The sequence below is a fragment of the Stegodyphus dumicola genome, chromosome 2 (genome assembly GCF_044657685.1).
Source record: "Stegodyphus dumicola isolate Sdum_Otavi_A_Nest chromosome 2, ASM4465768v1".
In the NCBI taxonomy this organism is placed as follows: Eukaryota; Metazoa; Arthropoda; class Arachnida; order Araneae; family Eresidae; genus Stegodyphus; species Stegodyphus dumicola.
Window position 1 is genome coordinate 187256073 of NC_140769.1, and position 24458 is coordinate 187280530.

Below are 24458 nucleotides of genomic sequence, written 5' to 3' on the forward strand. Positions count from 1 at the left end.
AATTATTTGAATGTACCTTATCCCTTAATGATATAATTTCCTAAAAGTAAGAATTTAATTTTATCGTGCTTAATTTATTATAAGGTACTAAATCGCAAAACGCGTTGTCTAAAGACCTTTCGTTATCCAATAACAAAATAATCTACCAAAGAACAGAAAATCGAGGGCTCTTCAGTTAACTTCAGTCATGAGAACTTCAACGGAAAGTAAAATACAATTTTTGAGAATTAAAAAGTACGATGAACAAGTTCTCTTTTGAAGGGAAGGAAAAGGGAGGAAGAAAAAGACAAGGTACTTCCTAAAAGAATTAAAGGAAACGTGTCATCAGTGCTAATATAGTTCGTTAAGTTACTTTCGAATGAAAGTATTGGTGACATTTTTAATCATGCAGAGTCATGAGTCCTGTAACAATAATTCTAAAACCATTATTACAGAATAATACTAAATAATTTCCATAATAAAATTCAAATGTTTTAATATACAGTTCTTTGCCCTTTCAAAAATCAAATACTTGTAATTTATCAATCTTTTTTGCAGAAGTTTTTTATAACTTTCCTAATATTTCTATTCCTTTCCTAATATTCTATTCCAGAATATTAAAATTTCCTTTTACAGCTGAATAATTAAAATTTATAGCTCATTATTATTGATAATTTTCTACTCTTCAATAAATGCGAGCTCTGATCATTTGCCCTTTCTGTGGAAAGGTTATAACAAAAAAATCACATCTTGCAGTATGGACTGCTCTGCATTTGTCTAGACGATTTATACGTCATAAAATATTAAGACTCTTGAATAGAAACATATGATTCTTGCTGAGGTTTTGCACTCAAAGGGTAACTTGTAAAATAATCAGCCAAAAGAATGTTACATAATATGGAATTTTCTCATTACAAAGTGATTTAACATGAACAAAATTATGTAATTTATGAAAAGACTCAGAATTAATTCCGTTGTCTTTTAATGGAGTAAAGCATATAGCAAAGAACATAGTTAAATTATCTTTAAATATATTTGAATTATTTGATGTATTGTACATATACATATTAAAAGTAATTATTTCTCATACTAATCACTAAAGTAGATTCTTTCTTTCAAATTCATGCTACTTATTAGATGACTAATCTACATTGTAATTTCTGTAATGTAACGAAAATATTATTAATCTTTCAGTAACCTTATTCCTGTTCATTTGAAATTTCAGTCAGTCTGAAAACTAACAGAGTATTGATATGTTTTATTTATGTTTATAGCATGAATATTTAGTCAGATTATATTAGGTTACTTCGAAATTCAGAACATTTCAGAACTTGTCTAAGAAACGTTCAGTGGAACGTTTTCAAAATTACCACTGTAGAATTATTTAAAATAAAATATGATATAAACACTTTAAAACACCGAATTCGCATTAACTACAACATTTAAGCATGAGTTCTAATATGTCTTTGAGTAAGCCCTCTGTTCGGGGCTATCTGTACGGCTTCAAATCGAGTTCAGTGCTCTCTGAAAAATCGTCGTATTAACACTGCATTTTATAAAGGAGCAAAAACAGAATGCAATGCAAGCTATTGGCTCGTGCGCTTCTGTGATGGCCGAATTGTTCTTTATTCGAACGCATTAAGAATGACATTCATCTGTGGATTACAGCAAACTGAGGCCTAATTGTGTATGTCATTGCAAAAACTGTAGAAATAAATACTCAACATTAATATAATTGACTCTCTAATCTCATGCATCTGACTTGCGCAGCAAGCTTCAGCAATGAGACGGTCCACTGCGGGGGGGAAATGGGACAGTTCTATACCTCCCGTTCTACTGGGCCCGATTGACAAAATTCAAATTTCCTTTTTCATTAAGACACAATAACACGCCGAACAAATACTAATTCAGAAGTCAAACAACAAACCCTGTTTGAAGGTAATATAGATGATTTAAATAAAGTTCTATCAACAATGAATTCTATTGATCCTGCTATTCAGTTCACTTTTGAACTTGAGACTTGCAATTCTCTTCCGTTTCTCGACATTCTGGTCACACGTAACACATCCAACTTCAGTACTACGGTTTACCAGAAACCTTCATCGTTTTGCCTTCCAGCACACTTTAAATCATGTCATCCGACTAAACAAAAGTTAGCTTCATTTTATTCCTATGTTTTCCGTGCTCTTCAAGTTTGCTCCTCCAAACTATCCCTTGATGAAGAACTAAATTATTTAAAAGCAATAGCTGTTGACAGGGGCTTTTCACCCAACATTATTAATCAAGCAGTTAAAAAATTCTCATCTCAACGCACTAAAAGGCACACTCTTGTTTTAGGAGATTATAAAAATTCTGTTGTCATTCCCTTCTTTCCATCAATTAGCTATAAAGTTGCAGATATTTTGCAGAAATTTAACTTTCGGGTCGTTTATTCTCCCATCAATAAAATTCCGAGTTCCATACTCAAGGAACTCATTCCGGATATGAATTCCTGGGGCATTTATAGGATTCCTTGCGAGTGTGGTTTAATTTACATTGGCCAAACTAAGAGAGCCTTAAAATTTAGCGTCAAGGAACATGAGGCATATGTTAGAAAAACGGAAACACAGAAGTCTTCTGTTGCTCATCATTGTTGGTCCGAAAATCACACTTTCAATTTTTCTGCTGCCAAAATTATTCAAAAAACATCTTCCATTGGAGAACTAGATTTTCTAGAGGCATTTCACATTCAAAAAAATCTTTCTGTACTAGTTAACGATCCTAATTCCAATCCATCTTTGCCTTCGGCCTTTAAGGAAATTATGTTTTAGTTCTGGTTTCATCAACAGATGGCGCCACTAGCTTATTTTCTGTCCGGGCTTTCTTATCTGATCTGATCATTAGATCCTATCTTGTTCATTTGCGCTTTTGCAGCTGACGAAGGTGGTTCGGTAAAACCATCGAAACTAGTCCTGTGAAAATTTGAAAATATAACGCTGATTTTTGTTGTTTGACTTCTGAATTCCTTTTTCATGTCTTGAAAGCGCGACTTAGGATATATATTAGATTTATATATAGCATTGTTCTAACATAGGTATTTTGGCACCAAATCAAAATCGGACTTTTTCTGAAATAACATACCAATTTTTTCAATATTTCGATTCTGCGACTCAAATTATGTCTAGATATTAAATTTTGTAAACTTTGGTGCGAAATTTACGGAGAAATTCAAACATTCATCTTGGCACAATTTTTTCAAGTTTGCGCCAAAAATAATTCACTTGGCGAATCTCTGGATATGTGGCAACCAATTTTCTTTTCCCTTCCATTATGCTGCAGCGGAAAAAAAGTCACGTCGTTCCAACCTTTTTACATTGTGCATGAGCGGGGAAAAGGCCACTGCGTTTCTACTTCCAAATAATTTTAGCATAGTGTCTTAACCACATTTGATGTTTTATCACTTTCAACAAATATTCCAAATTTTAAAACGCGCCAATATATAAATTCACGTATATCTTCGGAAATTTTGAATAAAATTTTGAATAAATTTTTTGCAGGTATGCTTAGAAATACATCTACTTTAAGATGATGGTAAAAATTTTATAGGTTATATTTCAAAGTTTTTTTTGAAAAATTTATAAAAATTATTTTAAAATACAAATTTTAAAAATAAATAATTAAAAAATGGATGAGTTTTATTTTGAATGAACCTAAATTTCTAAATGTGAAAGGAAGAATCAAATAAGTGTAGCAAAAAACGAGAGATGAATAAATATATACTAAACTCAATTAACATTGAGGAGCTAAAATTTTGAGAGCTCATTTTTTAAAAACTATTCGTACGATTTTTACAAAACTTGGTAGTTTGGCGTAGTTTGAGTTGTAGAATTGAAATATGGAAAAAACTTTGGCATGTCATTTCAACATGAAAAACGCAAGTTGAATTTCTTCAGTCGGTCCAGTAGAACGGAAGATATAGAGAACTGTCCTTCCCCCCCCCCGCAGTGTGCATCCACTGATTATCGGCACCGGTAACAGAAGCCTATACTTCTTTGTTGGGACCGCAGCACCAACAACTGAATAAATGCTGTCATCACAAGAAATGAAGAATTGTGAAGATATCTCTGCATTAACTGAAGTTTATACGAACGTGAGTGAAGTCGTAGGTCCGAGATCTAATTACGCTACGTTTGTCAGCTAACGAGACAGGTGGTTTCCAAGGAATTTGTGATTGTCAGGCGATTGAGCCTCATTAATGGTTTTAACTTGGATTTCATTTCTGAGGTCATGTTCCCAGCGACTGTCTTTACATACTAATTCGAAACACACCTATTAAGCAAAGTAAAATCGTTTCGGGGATGCCAACTACTGTTTTGATTAGAATTATTAGAAAGCAAGGGAAGAAACAAGTCCTTGAATTAAGAAAACTTTGAGTCCTTGAATTAAGAAAACTTAGGATCCTTAAGTATATAGCTCATCCGTAAATCATACATTAACAATAATAATGTAGCTAAATAGGAGGAAATTAAACGTATATATACAATACATAATTACATTAATAATATGTAATAATAATATAAAAATGAATTTAGGCTTGATAATTGATGCAGAAAAGATATGTTAGAAGTCTTTGTATCAAAAGCTCTTGAAGGCCAGAATTAATATGTACTTTTGAATAATTCATGTTTAAATTAAAAATAAATGTAAATGCAGTAAAATGATTATTGTACTGCACTTATTCTGTTACTGTTATTCTTAAAATATTACTGTACTTTCAGGTCATCATTGCCCCTCCAACGACACCTCTTCCCGCGGCGTAGCTGTCCTGTTTGTCGAAAATGGTCAAACACTGCCACGTAAGACAAGAAAAGTGGTGAACGAATTTTTTTTCCTTTAATATGTCTCATTATAAAAATCTATAAAATGTTCAATTCAAATGCAAATTTACTTCTTTTGTTTTTAAATTTACAACATAGCATTACCTAAATTTAGTATTAGCATGCTTGAAAACATTAATTAAACTTCAAACTTTATTATACCCAAACTTCATGTACTGCATCTAGAAGAGAAAATGATATGTAATATAAACTGTGGAAAGTTATTTCAAGGATCACCGAAATGTTGCGTGCATGAAACCCATTAGGAAATTGTCTAGAACAGGATAAGTGTTGAGAATCTTTGTTGCAACTCTTATGAAATAATGAACATATAATATTCATTATTTCATAAGAGGCAAAAGGGTTTATATTTCACTTGGTATATAGCAGTTGGCTAATTAGTTGTAATATACGATATTTCAAAACTTTTTCGAAAAACATTAAAATGAGTATTTTTTCGGCAAAATTAATGTCAGCTAACACTGCTCCTTTTTCGTCATATGTGCTTTGCTTTAGCAGTATTTCTAATCTTTTAATCTTTCTTTACAATTAAAAATATGCTGGCTGCCGATTTGTTTGGCAAACCATATCCTATCCTATACTGCAATAAAGTTATCTCTACGATGTAGTATATAAATGACACAGAAATGCTATCAAAGTATCAGGGTTGCAGCTTTTCAGTTCACCACATTTTGAAGATGTAGAAAGAGCTGGCTTGTAGAAATAATTTTTAGTACTAAATGTGAAACCATCTTGAAAATAGAGGAAAAAAAGAAAATATGGAAAATATATAAATGTTTCGATATATTAACATTATAAATATACACTTGTGGATTTGGATAGTGCCACTGAGAAACTCATACATACCATGAAGGACGTCTGTAAACGAGGCATATAAACTTAAACGAGCTAAAACCATACCTCAAGTGCAACTGGTGAAACACCTCTCTGGCAATCAACCATCAAACAATTCAAGAACTCAGAAGGCGTTTTCAATCACATCAAGACCCCGAAAAAAGTGTAAAAAGATGTATCATATTTAAAAGGGAAAGAGCGGCTTGCAAAAGAGCCATTCAGACGCAAAATATCCGTCATGGAAATCCTTTTGCACAAGTCAACAATCAAAGCAGATCTTAGTACGCATCACATCCACATTCCAAATCCAGTCTCTCACCTGAAACACGAGACAATTGTTCTGATTATATCAGAATGGCAAGAGAATTGGAACAGCACGGATGGAGATCGAGAGACCTATAAATATTTTCTGAAGTCTCTACCGAAATCAAGATTAATTGCAGCTATGCTACACAGCTATACACAGTTCATTGTTTCACCTCTGCATATCTATACAGATTTGGCAAAAGAGAAAGAGACATGTGCTACTGTGGTATTAAGAGCGAGCTTAGCCACTACTTATACGTTTATCACAAGACAACACTGGAGAACTTGTATTAAAAATCGCGTACCCAATCGATATCAGTCTCGTGTCAAGACTCAGACAGTTAAATATACCAACCCCCCGCATAGGAACATGAGAAACATTTAGACAAGATGGCAGCTCTCTTGAAACAGGGTACGAAGCAAAACCAGAAAATCGTTGTTAGATTTTTTACTAAGCGAAAGAATAAAAGTGATACAGTTTCACAGTCGATGAGAATTCAGTGCAATGACAGGTTAGGTTAGGTTAGGTTATTTAATTACGGCAAAGCCTCGAGGGCTATCTGCCTAAGGGGAGGGATGCCTTCGTGGAGGACTTGATAGCAATGACTGGTGTCTGAATTGTGTATGTACGTGAGTGTACGAATCGATTAAGAAGATAAAAACTGACATCACTCTATGGAAGATACTGTTTGCCTGTATTCAGCTATTACGGAAGGCAACAAAACAACTGCGAGAACGTGATACAGGAAACCTGCCGGATGATAGTCAGGAAAATGGCATCATTATTGGACATTAATGTTGGATAAGCCCATCACATCACAGTGAGGTGAAATTCTACAAAGATGGGCACTGAAGGGAAACCTGAAAGGAAATAAAAACGTAAGATGCTTTCTCAGAGTTTTATCGGTGTAAGGTGATGAAGCATTTTTGCAACATATCTTCCTAAAGATCAGAATACACTTCTGAGTGGAACGATGTTTCGTGATGAAAATGAGGTTTGTTTGGCAGCGCTAGAGTAAGAGAGTACCCATCAGAAAGAATTCATTGCCGGCGGTATATTTATGCCTTTTTTCAGTTCTGGCATTAAACGCACTGAATTATTAGACAGGGATTATACTGAAAAGTGATGATATAATTATTTTATTATTTGGAAAAAAATATTTAAATATAAAAATTACAATTTTCTATTAAACACAACAATATTAAGGTAATTTCTAGTGTGATCCAGTTATAACAGAAATAACTGTAACTCTGTGAAAGGGTGAAAGGAAGGAGGCGTTGCAGTTTAAACTTTCGAAGAATCTCTGCTATGATGTTTAAAATAATTTAAATAATAACCGTGCATAGATATTTTCTTAATTCTTTAAACTGCACTTAAACATGGCTGTACACATCTTTTTCTTTAATTTTTATTTGTGCTAATTATTTCCCGCTTTTTATTTTTCAGATGAAAACGTGAAGTTGCAGTGCTGGACACTGTTGTGTGTTAGCAGGTATATGTTTGTTGAATTGATGGTGCAAGACAAAGGTGGCCGAAAAGTTTGAACTCGCCATCTGAATTGTTAGAGAATTTTCTCATCATCAGAGTCGACAGTCTTGGTTTAGAACTGAACATTTGTGTCTCTCAGGTCTCAGTCCAGGATAAGAATGTGGGGGTAGAAGACTAGAAAAAAAAAACAGTTACTGTGCACTTTGTATCGTGAAAAATGTACTCATAGTTTGATCATGTGGAGCCAGGATTCGACATTGTTTTGTATGAAGCGAAAAGGCATTTTATTATCGCCAGTAGAGCATCGGTTATCTAATTTCAGTTAATTTCTTAAATTACCGATTATTTAAACTACCGTGTCACTGACAAAGCTAAGAAAATATTTATTTTCAGCAACATTTCAGCATACTTCGTTTTATCCTCCATCGCTAATGAAATTCCAGCTGCTTTGTGGATGTCGAAAATTCGTGTAAAGCAATTTTTCTATTTCTGCATTTCTGAGAGAAGTCCGGTAAAGTAAGCACTTAAAAACAACTCGTCGATGTTTTTTAAATCTTCAGATTTTCAGTACATCAATGGTATCTATATGTTTACTGATTTAGTGACAAACGTTTGTAATTAGATTATATTCATTTGAAAACAAATCTGTTTTTCAAACACATGGATTTCGAGCAGAAACAAGCAAGACTGCCTTGATGAAAATATTCTAAAAAGCTGTATAATATACTGAAAATGTGGAAATTAACGATAAATAAAATATGAAAATAACAAATTTCGCCAAAACTAGGTTGACTTCAGTAGTTTTTATAATTCTACAATTATACGGTTTTTATGTATAACGTTTTAATTAAGTGAAACAAATCTTTGTGATTTATTGGTAATAAACTTGTTTTCTTCTGCTATGTTTTAAAAAACTTAAATAGGATTGAATAATGTAAAGATTTTGCTGGTATCCGGAAAATTCCTAATGGAGTTTTATGACTAGGATTTATATTCAATTAAGTGTCTAAAATTACATAAAATTTATGAATTTGACATTATTTGAAATTAACTATTTGTTTTGCTTTCTCCAGCTATATATTAAACATTGTAATTGTTCCCCCCAATAAAATTCATATTTGATAGCTTTAAAATACAAGTAGATCTTTTTGTTAGCTAATACAAAGGCCCTGAAATGCGTAAATACGCATTGTCAACACAATTTAAATAAATTGCACTGGTAGAGATGCTAATATAAAATTCTGTCGCAAGATAATATTTCACTAATTCATATTTACTTTTAGATTTATGCAGCTACCTTTTTGTATGAATCCCACTTGTATGAATTATTTAAATTTTAACTTTAAGGTCCATTATGAATGGATAAACGATGCTCTACATAAATTTCCTTGCACTAGATCAACCGGAGAACTTTTATATTATAAGTTAATTCTGAAGTTTGAAAACAATTTGAAAACAAAAGGCAGACATAATCGTGTTCTTAATAATGTCTTCACATTAAATGATTGAATTACTTTTTTCCATAATTGATTATCTTACTTCTTTCTGTTATGCGATCAAAATTAAACAATTTTTTAATCGACAAAATATAAAGGCTCAAAAACGTTTTCCATTTCCATTTTCTCTTGTTTAAAAAATGAATTATTTGTTCAAAGTTAACCTTTTTATAGCCTTTATTTTATTCTCCCCAATTTCTGTGTGTATGTGTTTTGTTTTTGTTTTAAGAAAGTTGCATTCGAGTAATAGCTCTGAGAGTTTCAATATATGATGGTTTAATATTTTACCTTAAATATTCAGCTGATTTCCTTATGTTTTAAATGGATGAAAGTTATTTAAATAATTTTAACCATTCTAATCTATTAACGTTATTAGATTAATTTAAATAGTATTTTTAATATTTTTTATCTCTTATAATATAATATATGACAGATCTTTGAATTTCTTTTATCTTCTTTCAAGTCACGTAGAAATAAAGAAAACAATTTTTATGTCTATCAAAACGTCGTTTATAAGACTGAATATTGTGATATAAAAAATTTATTTGAGGTTATGAAAAGGAGGATTATTTATACAATTAATCTTAAAAACTAGATCTTTAGATTAAAACTATAATCTTAAGAGGAAGGAATAAAATTAAAGTTTACATTTGCTTCTGTCTTGGTTAAAAGTTGTTACCGGTGATCTATGCAAGAAATTAAACGATACTCAATCTTGTCAGATGAAAGAACTTTTTTTACTCTAAGCTAACTAAAGTTTTAAGAAATATGGTTTTCAAACTGAACTTGTCGTCATCTTTAGTTCCGCACAAAACAAGGCAGAAGTTCCCTTTTTAATAAAATCAGACTAAGCAATTGTACTATTGGAATTTGAGTGGAATTAATTTTTAATGTCGTATGAAAATTATTAATCAGAAAGCATTTCTGTATAAATCATCTGTGAAAACTTCTGATAAATGTGCTAATTGTAAATTATACTTGTATTTTTTCTTTCATATCTGTGCTTTTTAGAGTATTTGTTTGAAAGCCATTCTCCTTTCAGCTTTAGATGAATAAGACTGTCGTTTGTTAAATCATGTGGAGTTGTCATATAGTCCATGGCTTCACCCAAATCATAAACAGTTTGTTCACTATTATTTTAAAATTTCTGCGTTTAGACGATCCAGTTAATAGCTTTGCTTCTCTTGTCGAAGCGAAAGTTTTATCTTTTAGCTTTCTAGTTTCAAGATTCAATGATATTTGTGGTTTCTTTGCTTTATTTATTCGTACCAAAATTTTCTCTTTTCGCATAATTACGAAAGGTAAATAAATAAATAAAATGAGTTTTTCTTAATAAACAGCCTTTATTGTTACAATGTATAACCTTCAGCAAATTTAGTGCTACATGAAAGAATGCGTTTTATTATCATACTTTTTGCCACTTTATACATTTTTGCCATCAGTAAAAGCAATTTTAAAATATTTTCCATTTAAAATATATACTGCTTTTAAAAAATTATTTTATTCCTTCTTCATTTTTCGAAAATATACTGTAACTATTACCTTTAAAATTTCTGAACCTTAAATTCGAAACTTTTACTCAGACATAAAACTTTAAAAAAATTTTAAATAAATTTTCGGAAACTTTTAACACACTTAAACATCCTTTGGGTTTTCAAGAAGATAATAAGGATTATCATTTTGTATTTCACTTTCAACTCTCTAATAATAGCCTAAGCGAATCGCCTAAAAGATCTGTATAACTTTCTTTTGGATAAAGTGTAATACAGCAAGCTTCACTTTTCATCGGTTTTTACATAATTGTATGTTATTAAAGTTCATGAAATGAGGAGTAACAAAATTAGTTTTCACAACATAAATTTCGAGAACATAAGGGTATATTCTCTAACTCAAAAGAATAAAACGGGATGAATTAGTCCCTCTGAATTCAAATACTTTTCAAGTTAATAATCTCTTTGATGTTTATCATAGTTTCATGTTTAAAATTTAAGCACAGATATATTTTTTTACATTGAATGGGAAATTAAGAAGCATTGTATGAATTATTCAGTTTTAAATTACAGTAAATGGGAATGACTAGAAAATTCTTCGAGCAGTTAAGATGAAAATATTTTGTTTCTTAAGTCTTAATGATATACTAAATTTTCTTTTTCTGGTACAAACTGTGCTGAATTTAGTGAAGCCATGCTTAGAAATGTCCTCTGTTATCTTATTTGGGTGTTTTTTGTCCTGAATACTTTGTCATTTTTAATTTATTGAAAAAAGGATACATTTATTCTGCGTTACAAGCATCTATGTTTTACTCTAAGACGTCATTATTTGTTCACCTTTGTATATCTAGAACTGCACAATAAACGTTTTTTGTAACAACACTTAGTTGTACAGTAATTTTTTACGATTGATGAGCATTTTACTTTCCTTCATAATTCCTGAAATATTAATGTCACTTTTATTTAGACTGCGATAAACATGGAATGTTATGAGACATTTCCAGCAAATAAGAAATTGACGTCATTGGAGAAACCCGAAGTAGCAAAAAATGGTGTTAAAATTTATGTATTCCATGAAAAGCCAAATTTGTATTTCACCATGATCACAGAAGCTTTTTTTTTTTTTTTTTTCCTTTTCATTCTATACTGAGAAGGAACTCATGTTTCCGCACGTTACTGAAACAAAGCAAAAATTAGGTTCATCTTAATAAAACCTTTAATAACATTAATAAATTTTATTTAGACTTTTTAAAATACAAACGTACAATTACTCCAACTTACTCAAACCTACAGTTTTTCATATCATCCTTAGAACATTCTTCTGAAGTCGTCATTCTAGCAAAGCTTAATTCTATTTCCTTGATATGTGACTACCGAACTTTATTTTCCTTTATCTGCGAAAGTCGTTTTAATTTTATAGTTCACAGAATTGTATATGTCTCTCCTACAGTAGCACATCTGTCGCTTTAAGGGATGATGTTGATAATCTGAAATATGTTACTTATTCAAAAGAAAGAAACAATGAGAACAGGGCGAATGCTCATAGGAATGTTCCAATGAACAAGAAAATTAGACACATTATCTAATGTTATACACATTGTAATGAAATTACACGCATTACTGTGTTATAAACAAGAAGGCCCACCAGCGGCCGAAGGTAAAGTCGCTGAACACTGGTAGTTCGGTCCGAGGATCGAATCCCGCGAACGAGCTGGCTGCATGAGCGTTTTCGTGGTTTCCCCCATGTGTAACGTGTATACGAACCAGTTTCCCTTAGAAAGTCCTCCACGAAGGCATCTCTCCCGTTAGGCAGATAGCCCTCGAGGCTTTGCCATAATCTCACACACACAATAATTTGTTATAAACAAGACAGCATAAGAAATAAAATAAAATACCAAAATGAGTACAGAGAAAACAAAAGTATGATAATAATAACAGATAGAAATACCTTTCATCCTCTACAATAATATAAATATTAACTTTACAGCAATGTTTAGGAAGAATTCATGTTGGATCCTCGATATCTAATTTGGATAATGCGTCAGCATTTTCATGAGTTTTACCCTTAAGACATAAAACAGTCATGTTTGCAATGCTCAAAATCCCATCTTGACAATTTAGCTTCATGATGCGCACTACGGGTTAAATATTCCAAAAGTTTGCGGTAGGAAATGATTTGCAATTGAGCTCCGAAAACTCAAGTATCAAACTTTTTCAGAACACACACGAGCGTTCAGTTGTAGACCATTTCATTTATCCTGTACTGAGTTTCTTGCTAAAAAAATTGAAATTGGAATTCCTTTTCTATTGTCTTTTTTCGGGGAAGGTTAAGCAAGCACCTATGACGGTTGCAGAAGCATCTGTATAAAGCTGAAGTGGGCGGTCCATGTTCAAAATATACAAAGTCAGCATTTCCATTAATTCGGCTTTGATTTTCAAAAATACATTTTATAATTTTCAATCCCAAGGAATACCGTTAAGTATTTTCTTTTCGGTTAGATTCAACGACGGGAATGTTATCTGAAAGAAATTTGAAATGTAATCTCAGTAGCAACTAGCAAGTTTTAAAAGAATTCGAACTTCCGTCTTTGAAGGTATCTCAAAATTCCGAATAGCTTCAACTTTCTGAGGGTCTAGGGAATGTTAACCATATCCCACAATATGCTCGAAGAATTTCACTTTATCTTTTCCAGAGTCACATTTGTTCAAATTCACAATAAGTCCAAATTTGGGTAGCGTTTGGTAAACTTAGTCTGTGTGATAACGATAGTCACTCTACGGGTCAGAATAAATAGCACCGTCAATATAGGAAAGACAGTATTTCTTGCGTGGTGCCAGTATTTTATCCATAAACTTTTGTAACGTATTTTCAGCACTTTTCATACCAAAAGGTAAAATTCTCCATTAGCAATGTCCAGAATGTATTAATATAATAAGAAAGTTGATGCTTCTTCTCTGTTTCCCTCGACCTCCTTCAAATCTCGCTGTTTTTCTGGAGTTGAGTGAATAATGGCTCTGAATCTGTGTGATAACGATACTGTCTTTGGCTGATGCAGCTTTATTTTCAGAGCGGGACAGAACCAGCCCAGCTACTATCTTAGCTTTTCAAAATCGTATTTTTCTCATCTGAATCTTTATTATTTTTATCATCGTTCAAGTCAATTACCTCTTATTCATCCAAGAAATATTTTTTAGTTTTTTATTTGTTTTAGGAACGTGTAGTTGTATATCTTCCTAGGATATATTCATAACTAAATCTTCACGTATTACCGAAATTTGCTCCTGAGTACTCAGGGTGACTATAATTAAAGTTGTGATTTCAAAATGCTCTAACTTTAAAACTACTTGTCAGTATGACTTGATATTTTACAAGAACAATCGAGAGGCAATAGAATTTCGTTTGGTGATGGAAAAAAATAGTTTCAAAATATACCGATAGATGGCGCTGTCAAGATTCATATTGCTGTTGGTATGCAACTTACTAAAGCGTAAAATGCGCAGTGCAGACATGGCTAAGATAAAAATTCCGAACACTAAGGACACACATAACATTTGCCTGAGTCACATAACACGTAACATCATGATTCTGACGCAGAAGGATCGTGCTCTTCTCGTGAAGCTTTCCTATCAGAATGGTTACTGTACGTTAACAGCTTTCAGAAAGTTCCGGATATTAAAAGGCATAAAATCCGGCCCAGTGACCACATATGGTTTACGGAAAATGATAGATAAATTTAATCCTGCTGACCTAGAAACCTGAATCGTTTGCACTACAATTTCTTGCCCGTGTGGAAGTGGGTAATGAATGGCCTTGGAATATTCTGTGGTCTGACGAAACTCATTTCCATCTGCAAAATTCTGTAAATACGCAAAATTGCAGGATGTGGGCGACCTAGAATCCGTTCTCGCTACAGCCATTATCTCTTTACGCTGAAAAGGTCATTGTATGCTGTGGAATAACGGCAGGGTTTGTCATCGATCCGTGCTTCTTCGAGAAAATCACCCCTGCGGGTCCCGTTACCTGCGCAGTTACTGGCAAGCGGTATGAAGCACTTTTACGTAACCATGTCTTTCCGGCACTTCAGCAACGTCAATGTGTGAATCGCACTATAGTCATGCAAGATGGCGCTCCTCCGAACACTGCTGCTCTTGTGAAGCTGCTGCTGATCACTCATTTCGGAGATGATAGAATCATAAGCCGCCATTTTCCGACAGCGTGGCCGTCACGCTCTCCCGACTTAAACCCGTAAACTTAAATCCTGGGCTTTGGGATATCTGATAAATATTGTTTACAGACGGCGGATTGTGAATATGACCCACGCACCACATTCATCGCATCAGCACAGGGTTGGAATATGCAGTTTTGTGCTCCCAGTTAGCAGCGGAACAAGGAGGAGAGCATTTCGAAAAACTTATGCATTAATCATCCGTAAGGTATTTGTTTCGTGAAGCTTCTCTTGTCACTATCGCCGTTTTCTATGTAAATGCGTATCCTTGTCTTTTCATTAATAAAATTATCGTAAACCCTTGGGAGTCTATTGTATCCTTTCTGCTATACATTCACAACAGCAATGTGAACATTAACAGCGCCATCTATCGACAAATTTTGAAATTATTTTTTTCCTTTGCCAAGCAGAATTCCATTAACCCAGGATTGTTCTGGTAAAATATCAAGTCATTCTGACCTGCAGAGTTTTAAAGTTAGAGCGTTTTGAAATCACAACTTTAATTATAATCACCCTGTACTATTTCCTCCAGTACATTTTCTCTTCACTTGATCGGCACAATTTTTAGCTTTAAATGTCTTTTTTTACCTCCATTTTTGACGCTATTGGAGCTTCTATTTCTGCACTTAATGTAGATTACTAATGTCATCATCAGAGTTTGAGGTTTCCCATTATTGCTGCGAAAAGATTTATTCTAATTTATTTAGCGATTATATCTGGTTGCACAAAATGGAGAATTATGGCCTTTAGTACTGCAAGATTAACATACAGTTTTTCTAATCTCTCTCAATGCTTCAAATTTCATGGATTGAGTAACTGATGGTGTTTGAAATTTTTTATTCTTAATTCCATCTTTAATGACGTGATGAGTTTTGTCTTGGAGGTGAAGGTAATCCCATTTCTCCGTATACTTCTGTTTTGAAATTGTTCCAGTTACTCTTTTATAGCTTGCTTGAATACCTTCATAAAATCTGCCTGCTAATTGCGTAGGGAGAATTACCTTCATTCATTCATAACGAAAATTCTCCCGAACTTCTCTAAGCACTTGCTTTTCAGCTGGATCAGTTATAGTTAAATCTTTCAAAATTCTTAAGTCCATCACTCCATTCTTGGAAATAATTCTTTATTTCGTAAATAAAGCCTCGCCTTGATTTTTCGGGACTTTTCTGGTACTGAACCAATTTTTCTGAAGCTAATATACTTTATATATACATATATCAAAACTGTCATAGGATTCCCTTTCTATGGGTTATGTTATGAGTAAACTTGACACCCAGTTTCTCATATCCACCCGAATCCTTTTCTCTTGCCTCTTAAATAATGATGAATAGAGTACAGTATTGCCATCTGTTAAGGCGAATTAAGGCGTCATATTTATCAGTTTGTGGTAGGAATGCGCTGCACTTTGTTAAAGGGAAGATTATATTTTTCTGATCTTCTATTCTCAGTTTTTAAAAATCGAATTCCTTATTTATTCACTCTTTCTTCTCTTTAGCTTGCAGTTTCATTCGCGTTTTGGTTTCTTTAGCTTGAAGTTCCTATTCAATATTTTGTTTAGTGTTTCTTTCTTTTTTAAGTCGATTATTAATATTTTTTTCTATGAGATTTTTAAAAATTTCTTCCTGATATGATTCAGTTTTTGTTATTAAGTTTCAAGTAATCACTTAACTTTCTCCGGTATGTCGGAAAAGGATAATTTTGTCAAATTTCAGTGATTTTGGAGCAACTATGAAAGTTAAATGAATAGTACATGTGAAGCAATATTTAACCTAAAAATATTGTCAATAACGTAGATGGAGGAGTAAAAGTAGTCTGTAAAATCACGTCCACCAGTAGTAAATATTATGCAGTTTCTCACACAATTAAATATATAAGTAGTTTATAAAATATCACTAAAAAGAAAAATAATACTTTATTGTATTTACACTGTAATTATATTCCATATTATATAAATTTATGACCGCTATAAAAACTGAAAAACAAATTTTTTTAAATAAATGCACTTAATCATAAGCCTTATTTTCGACGCGTATATGTCAAAGCATCTAAAATCAAATATGTTGAGGGTAAAAGTCATGATTATTAAATTATAATTATGACCTCAATAAAAAAACATAAATTTTATAGTATCTGAATCTTAAATTTTTGTTACTTCAGCTAAAACGTATTATCTGAAAAATGGTGTATTCTAAAAATAATAACTGGATATTTCTCTGGAATTTTTAATTCACAAAGAATGTCACATTTTATATATGTATAAGTGCTGTTTCATCGCACACACTATATTAGTTTAAACACTGACGTATTTGAATACTAACATTCTTATCTTTGACACAGATTTACTATTTTTCAAACACAGTCCATGTAGTAAAAAGAATTCTACGTTTAAAATTGTTTGGCATGGATGTAATATTCATTAAAATGTGTGTTATATGATGTGTTCATGAAATTCTATATTTAAAACCATTCGGTACAGACGTACATTCAATAAAATGAAACTTTGAGTAAAATTGATTCTTTGAAGCAGTTACAAATTAAAACCAATGTAACAAATTCTCTTCATTAAATCTCGAGGTATTTTAATAAGCTAAAGTAAAATAAATATTTATGAACAGTCTCTGTTCTAAAGCACTGATGTGCAACATTAAATACTATTTAAACTGACATGTATCCAGACAAAGAGAGGGAGTAAGCATAAATATTAATTTTGAGCTTTTCAACTCACGAATCCTGCCGACTGTTGCTCTAGATTTGTTATTCCTATTCATTCCATAGTGAGATGAAATTAATCTATCCTCACGTTGCTGAAATAAAGTAAAAAAAAATCTGATGTGTACCCCACATGACCTCCTTGTACGGAATATTAAATTATACGATTTTTTTCTTGCATTTAATTTAAACATATTTTATTGAATTAAATCTACTTCGTTGATAGCGCATAAACCACAATAGAATAAATGCACTCTTTAAAATTCACTATATTTGTTTACCACAGCGACACTCTGATGCTAGCTTCTCTTAACAACACTATATTTTGTTCATATTATAACTCAGAATGCACAAAATTTATATCATTTGAAGAATTAACTAATATGTTCTATTCAAATACTATAAAAAATCTAGAACGATGTATAAAAGAAATTAAGCAAACAAAACTAAAAAGAAGCAGGTTTTCACAGACGATTCAGTATTTCTCATTCAATTAATTTAGTTCTCACTTCGCGACAAGGCAAAAATACATAAAAACTCAAAATATCTGTATTAAAAATTACGAAGTAAATCTTAAACACTTATTTACTCGAAAAGTGTCCAGAAAGGATTAAGTACGATTTAATTCTCAATAATAAATGAAGGCGTTATCTTTGCTGATGCGAAGCTTAGTGTCTCTAGATTGGCAACAAATCAATTATTCTGCTGTTTCAAATGTAAAAAAACATGTCCGCCATGTTATTTAAAAATTAGGCTTAACTGCACTTAAACAGCTTTTAAATTGTTGATAATTCTACAAATATTGCTTGCAGATTTCCTAAAGGCATGAAACCCTTAACCGGAAGATAAAAACAACATAATTCAATCAATTTTAAAGCAAAACATGCACAATTTACAAACATATAACAATAAAGAAACTGAGATCACTGAGCCGAGTAACAGAGTGAATATATTATATATATACTTTTGGTGCAGCCGATTGCAACCAAAATACGAGGTGCACATCTACATGTTATGGCACTTATTCCTTATTTAGTTACATATACAAAATTTCAACCTTCTGAAGGTACTCGTTTTTGAGTTACCCGAGATAGTACGTGCGTAAGCACAGACGCCACGAAAATTTCCTTTAGAATTCATTTTAAATCAGTTTTATAATTTTTTGGGGAGAAAGAGTCTTTTATTCTGTCCTTGCGTACATATGTCACGCAAAAACATCGTTAAATTGCATTCGATAGACGTGAAAATGGATATTTTTGTTTATAAAGCGTGAAACTTTTCGTAAGTGTAATACTTCCTTTTTACTTCGTACAAGGAAGTAATTAAGTTCTTCTTAGTATGTTATTGAAATAAGGTAGAAACAAGGTTCTTCTTTATAAAAATCCATCTTTGAAAGCATTAATCAATTTCAATTACACTGTTTAAAGCACAAATGTACAAATGCTGCATCTTCTACAATTTTTAAATCAAATCCTTAGAACATTCTTCTGAAGTTGCCATTCCGACAAAACATAACTCTGTTTCCTTTATTTATGTTTCGCGATCTTTATTTTTTTCTATCTTTACGAAAGTCATTTTCATTTTAGACTCACAGAACTGTATTGTCAGTAAGGAAAAGCATAACATTATAAGATATTTCTCCCTCCTTCTTAGCATGCCTTTGTGGTTTAGTGATCAGCACCCTCGACGCGTATTCGAGAGTTCCGTGGTTCGAGTCCTGGCGAGGGCATTGCTCATTTTTCATCTCTCCTGTTTCGAAATAGCCTAATGTTTCTACAGTGGCACCAGAACTAAAAGGTGGTGAATGATGCTTCTTCACCACCAGGATTTGGCGATTGGGTCAGCTAAACCCCAGTCGCCCTTTAAAAGGGGTAGTATATAAGGTATTTCTCCCGCCTTCTTAACATGCCTTCGTGGTTTAGTTGTTAGCACTCTCGACGCGTATTCGAGAGGTCTGTGGTTCACTTCCCGACAAGAGCATTGCTTTTTTTTTTCCATCTCTCCTGCTTCGAAATAATCTAATGTCTCTACAACATATTAAATATGACAAACCAACATTTATTTACGCCTGCTTTCTCCTTATTTCTGTAGCTCAGTAATTTTACCTTTGTTATTCTGTACCATAAGAAATTCACCCTGTTTGTAATAATTATTATTTTTGCATATCTGTAGGCGAATAAAAAATGGTAATTGAATATTTTTCATTTTCCGTCTGATCCTAGAGACCGGCCGAGCGTAGCATTTATGATATATCACTGCGCGCCCTGTCATTCTGCATTAATTGTGAAATTAAACATCTCGTATGTAGACGAACTTAACACTCATGTTCATTTTTAATTTGTCCACTCAAAGATTTCAGAAAAATAATAAAACATTTGGATAACAATTAATGTAGTTTATTAAAATAATTTAAACAAAGGTGCAATTTTGCTTTACAACTATACCAAAAGGTTACAAAATTATGTTACATTTTTCGTCTTCTTTGAACTAAAAATTTGAGAATTTTTATTGTAACATCATTCTGCAGTATCGCCTCATTTTATGAGCACTAACCTCATTTTTTACTACTGTATGCCAAACTTTTCTCTCGTGATTGTTTCTACTTTCTTCAGCCCTGTTAACGCTCGATCAACTTTTTTAATACGTTTTAATACACGTTTTATTTGCTGTTATTTCTCTATACATAAAAAAGGCATTCACAGCTGCATTGTTCGATAAAAGTTCAAAACCTAATTCCTTGTTACTCATTATGGAAGTAAACCATTTTATTTACTTCAACTATGAACTACAAGCCTGACTGCCTATAAACCTATTTACAAATGAACTACGACCTGGCTAGTGAGCTACAGCTGGGATATAATTATATAACATGACGAAAAACCAACTAACTTGCTAACACTTGCCTCACTCAAGTAAGTTCGCTCTCTTTTAACCTTCTGGTCTGAGAACGTCTTCTTTTTCAGCAAGCAGCAGTACAATACAGGGAATTCGACGGTGTTGCTGGTAAAGATTACTTCCGAGATTTAACCTAAGTTGCTTGCTATAATTTTTTGCATAACCTTCTGGTGTGTGAGCGAATAACGTGATGAACATAAAGTTAACTGTCGCTAAAAAAGTTAACTTCACGTTAATTCGAATAATTCTTGAAAAAACCCAGACAATTCTAGAACTAGATGTAAATAGAAGCCTTCTTACATACCAAATTCAAGTAGACAAGTATTTGCCTTTGTTTCCCTTGCAGATGTTATGGATCAGATTTTATATGCTTCCTGAAGTCACCAAATTAGTGGCTAAGCGCTAAAATTACGAGACATGACAAAAGCATTTGCAAATTGTAAACCCTTCTGCGTACAAATTTCCGCATTAAAGAATAACAAAAAACGTCGTATTGGCAATTTCAGTAATTGCATGCTGTTGTTCTTTAATGTGAACTATAGGTCTTACCGCTATCGCCACTATAAGAAATTACGTCAAAACTCATCTCTGTTCAACTTTACCATAACAGGCTTTCCGAAACCCATGAACTGAACTACGTATTGTCTAGAGTTTGTTTCGCTATAACTAATCCCTCAAGGTCAATTCATATAGCACTGAAAGGTTAAATAAAGATTCTGCAAATAAAATATACCGTATTATCACTTCTTTACTCCATTTTTTTTTTTTTTTTTTTTTTTTTTTTTTTAAAGTTTTCCTTATTTAGTTTTCCTTTATTTTTAGTTATAAAATATACCGCTGAACAAAACATACGTTTCGAGATTTTGTACTATTGTATTTATTTAGAATTTTCCTCGGAAATGTACGTTGTTTCATTCACGGTTATTTCTGGGGATTAGGCGAATTGCCGTTTCAGATTCAATTTTTGTTAAGATCGGAAAGTAACAAAATTGGGTAAGACATGACGTTTCCTTTTATGAGTTATTCTATTCCGTACATTGAAACAATAAAATAAACTTCAAAAATCAAAGAAATTAGGGGGAAATATTTCTTTCTGGAGTATAAAGTCTGTTGCCTTTTGCAGTTAAATTATCACCTCTAGAGAGGAATAAAGATAATAGTTTAAATTTAGATAAAATAATCTGAAGTTTGAATAACGTGTTTTCGTAATGTGTTCATTCTTTAACCAATTTCACATCTTCAGAAATCATCCAATTTTACATTTTGAGAGGTAAAAGAAGTGGTCTTCTCTCTTCGGAAGTAATTTATTCTGTAAGAATAAACATGGAAGCAATTAGCTAGAGAAATTCAGTGATCAAATTTGAACTGAAATGAATGTAAAATTACTTGGTGTTCTTTTTTTGCATCTTTTTGTTAAAACTACGTGAGTAAAGATATATTTTTATGAGGAGATAAAAGACATCTATTGGCTACTTTTGTTAATAAAAATCAAATGTTAAAGAAGTTTAAAATCATGCATGTAAACCTACTGAATTTATGTCGAAACTTTTAAAGAGATTTTGACATAAATCCAAACCAGGTTTACCTCTACACTATTTTTTCATTCATAGTTCAACTATTTAAATGCATTTCTAACTTTCTGTCATTTGTTATTCGATATGAAGAAAAGAATCAAAATTATACCCTGCTCACATAAAAATGTTAAGTTTTTTTTTATTCGAATATATTTATACAATTGTTGGAGCATAATCCTCTGTAATTAATGGTATCATCATTTCATTGATAGCAACTTCTATCCGCGAGCTTTAACCATTAATTCTCAAGGAAGAGTAGGAAGTATTTAAGCACAAGATATTCGATTATTGCGACGAAAGGGAAGTTTCTGAGTAGGGATTACTCAGACTGCTACCAAAAGCCACTTCCGGAGAAAGGTTGCCATAAAGTCTAAAGGAAACTTTCGCCAAATTATGTAACTTTTCTTTGCGGTTAGGGAGAACGAGAAAAAAGGTTCCGTTATAAGAATTTTACTTGCGTCTAGTTTCAACATCATAGTTTAACTTAGCCTCCAAGGTTCTTTCTTCATTCTTTTTTTCTTTTTTTTTTTTTTTTTTTTTTTCTTTTACATACAGAAAAAAGTTCGAAAATCCGCCTGTTCGGGAATTGGTTCAATCCGGATTTTCAGATTCTTAGGCAGAACAGGAAGCCTGGTTTTGCGAACGAAATGTATTCCTGCATTCTTAAGAATACGCGATTTGTACTTTAACTTGAATTCCTGATAAATTGCGCAAATATTCTAAACTTAATGATAAAAACGACAAGAGTAACATAAAGGTGCATGTATTTAGGAGAAGGTTTTAGAGAAGTCGAGTTTGTATTTTAGTCAAGAAAAAATGCATTTTCGATGAGCAAATATGAATCCTCTGCAGAGACATCTTCGAATTTCATTTTGTGATGTAATGGGATGAAACAGCTAATGCAATCAGCTGTAGTTTCATGGGCAATTATTTACCAGGCCTACTGGTTTTAATATTTTGAGAAAATACATAAAAGATTTTTTGTGACTCCAAAAGGAAACGAACCTATATCAATCAGTCACTTTAAAAATCAATCAAATTTTATATAAAATCTAAACGAATCTAAAGCTTCTTTTCTTTTGTTTAATTCTGCAACATTATGACTATATATTCGTGACAATATGCATATTTTCTATCTCTTCTGACTTAGTCGCGCAGGTTGTTCCCTGCAGAGAAGAAGGAAAGAACAGTATGAATTAGAGAGATTAAGGCTTGAAGCAGAGACAAAGTCTCAAACTATTGGACATGTCCGGCCGAAAACGGAGCTGCGTCAACTTATGCAGAAATTCGATGATAAGAAAGGAGATATCAGTCTATATTTGCTATTGTTTGAAAGGCAAGTAGAATGGGCTCAAATAATAAAGAAAAATTTGTATCTCATTTACTAGGACTACTTCCTTACGAAGTAACGCAGTTAATAGCTAGAGGACCCTCTGATAAAGACTGTGAACACGTGAAGAATTTATTGTTAAGACAATTTTAAGCTAAGCCCGGAAACGTTTAGGCAGAAATTTATGAAACATCAAAAGAGTACCGAATCCACAAGGATGGATTTCAACTATGAAATAGAAAATTATTGCAAATAATGAGTAACCGGTCTAGGAGTTGAGACTTTTTATCAGTTGCTAGATTTGATGGTGCTTGACCATATTAAACGTCGAATACCTCCTGAAATTCAAGATCATTTTCTTGATGAGTGGGTAGAGATGATTTTATCTAAAAAATTAGCTGAAAACCTTGATGCCTATGAAAACGTTCGCGAAAACTTTCAAAAAAGGCCTGTAGCGGATCGGCAGAAACATACAATGTCCTAACTCAAAGTAAAGTGAGTTCAGATAATAAAAATAAAACTGAAAATTGTCATCATGATTTAATTCTCAAAGCTGGTTCCATAGACCTATAAATCCACGTCCAGATGATAAATATGAAACACGAAGACGCCACAATGTTATCAGTGTGGATCCTATCAATATTTAAGACCCCAATGTCCAAAACTTAAGAATGGTACTGAATCTCCTGCTAATCTTAAGAGAATTAGTGCAAAACCAGAAGATAAATTTCTATTACCTTATACTAGTATGGTTTACGTAAATGGTCATAAAATTCCTATATTAAGCGATTCAGGTGCTAATATTGATATAGTTTGTGGCAAATACATCACGCCGGAAATGCTGACAGGTGAAAATGTGTGAGTGCAACAACCATTAGATTTTAATCCAACCTGTTTACCATTGGCAGAGATCGAACTAAATTGCGATCTTGGGCGAGTAACAACTAAGGCTGCAATTATTAGAAATGAACTCGACAAAGGAATGTATTTATTAGGCATTTGAACTTTTGCACTGATGAATAAACAAGGAAAGGAGCCTGATAGTTGTCCTCACCAGGTTAATGCTGTCTCTACTAGAACTCAAAGGAAAAGAGAAATAGCTGAAGAGAAGATCTTGGAATCGATGAAGAAAGGAAATAAAGCATCCAGAGATGTCTTTGAAGAAGTTAAATTCCCAGAACTAAATACGGAAGATGAAGCTGTCATGAAATTAGTAAACGTTGATTCAAAAGAAGTTGCACAACTTCAGCTTA

At 32.6% G+C, this 24458-nt stretch overlaps 1 protein-coding gene across 9 annotated transcripts in view; it reads left to right on the forward strand.

The window, feature by feature from the left end:
* LOC118188117 (uncharacterized) overlaps nucleotides 1-11353 on the forward strand; it is a 343874-nt gene extending 332521 nt beyond the window's left edge. For 8 of the 9 annotated variants that reach the window (XM_085811536.1, XM_085811539.1, XM_085811537.1 and 5 more), the window contains 2 exons: nucleotides 4737-4814; nucleotides 7444-11353. In XM_085811536.1, the coding sequence (XP_085667662.1) occupies nucleotides 4737-4778 (42 nt within the window). In that variant the 3' untranslated portion in view covers nucleotides 4779-4814; nucleotides 7444-11353. Of the gene's footprint in view, nucleotides 1-4736; nucleotides 4832-7443 lie in introns of all 9 variants that reach the window. The other variant, XR_015039676.1, reaches the window with a different exon arrangement.
* Nucleotides 11354-24458: the final 13105 nt, after the last annotated feature.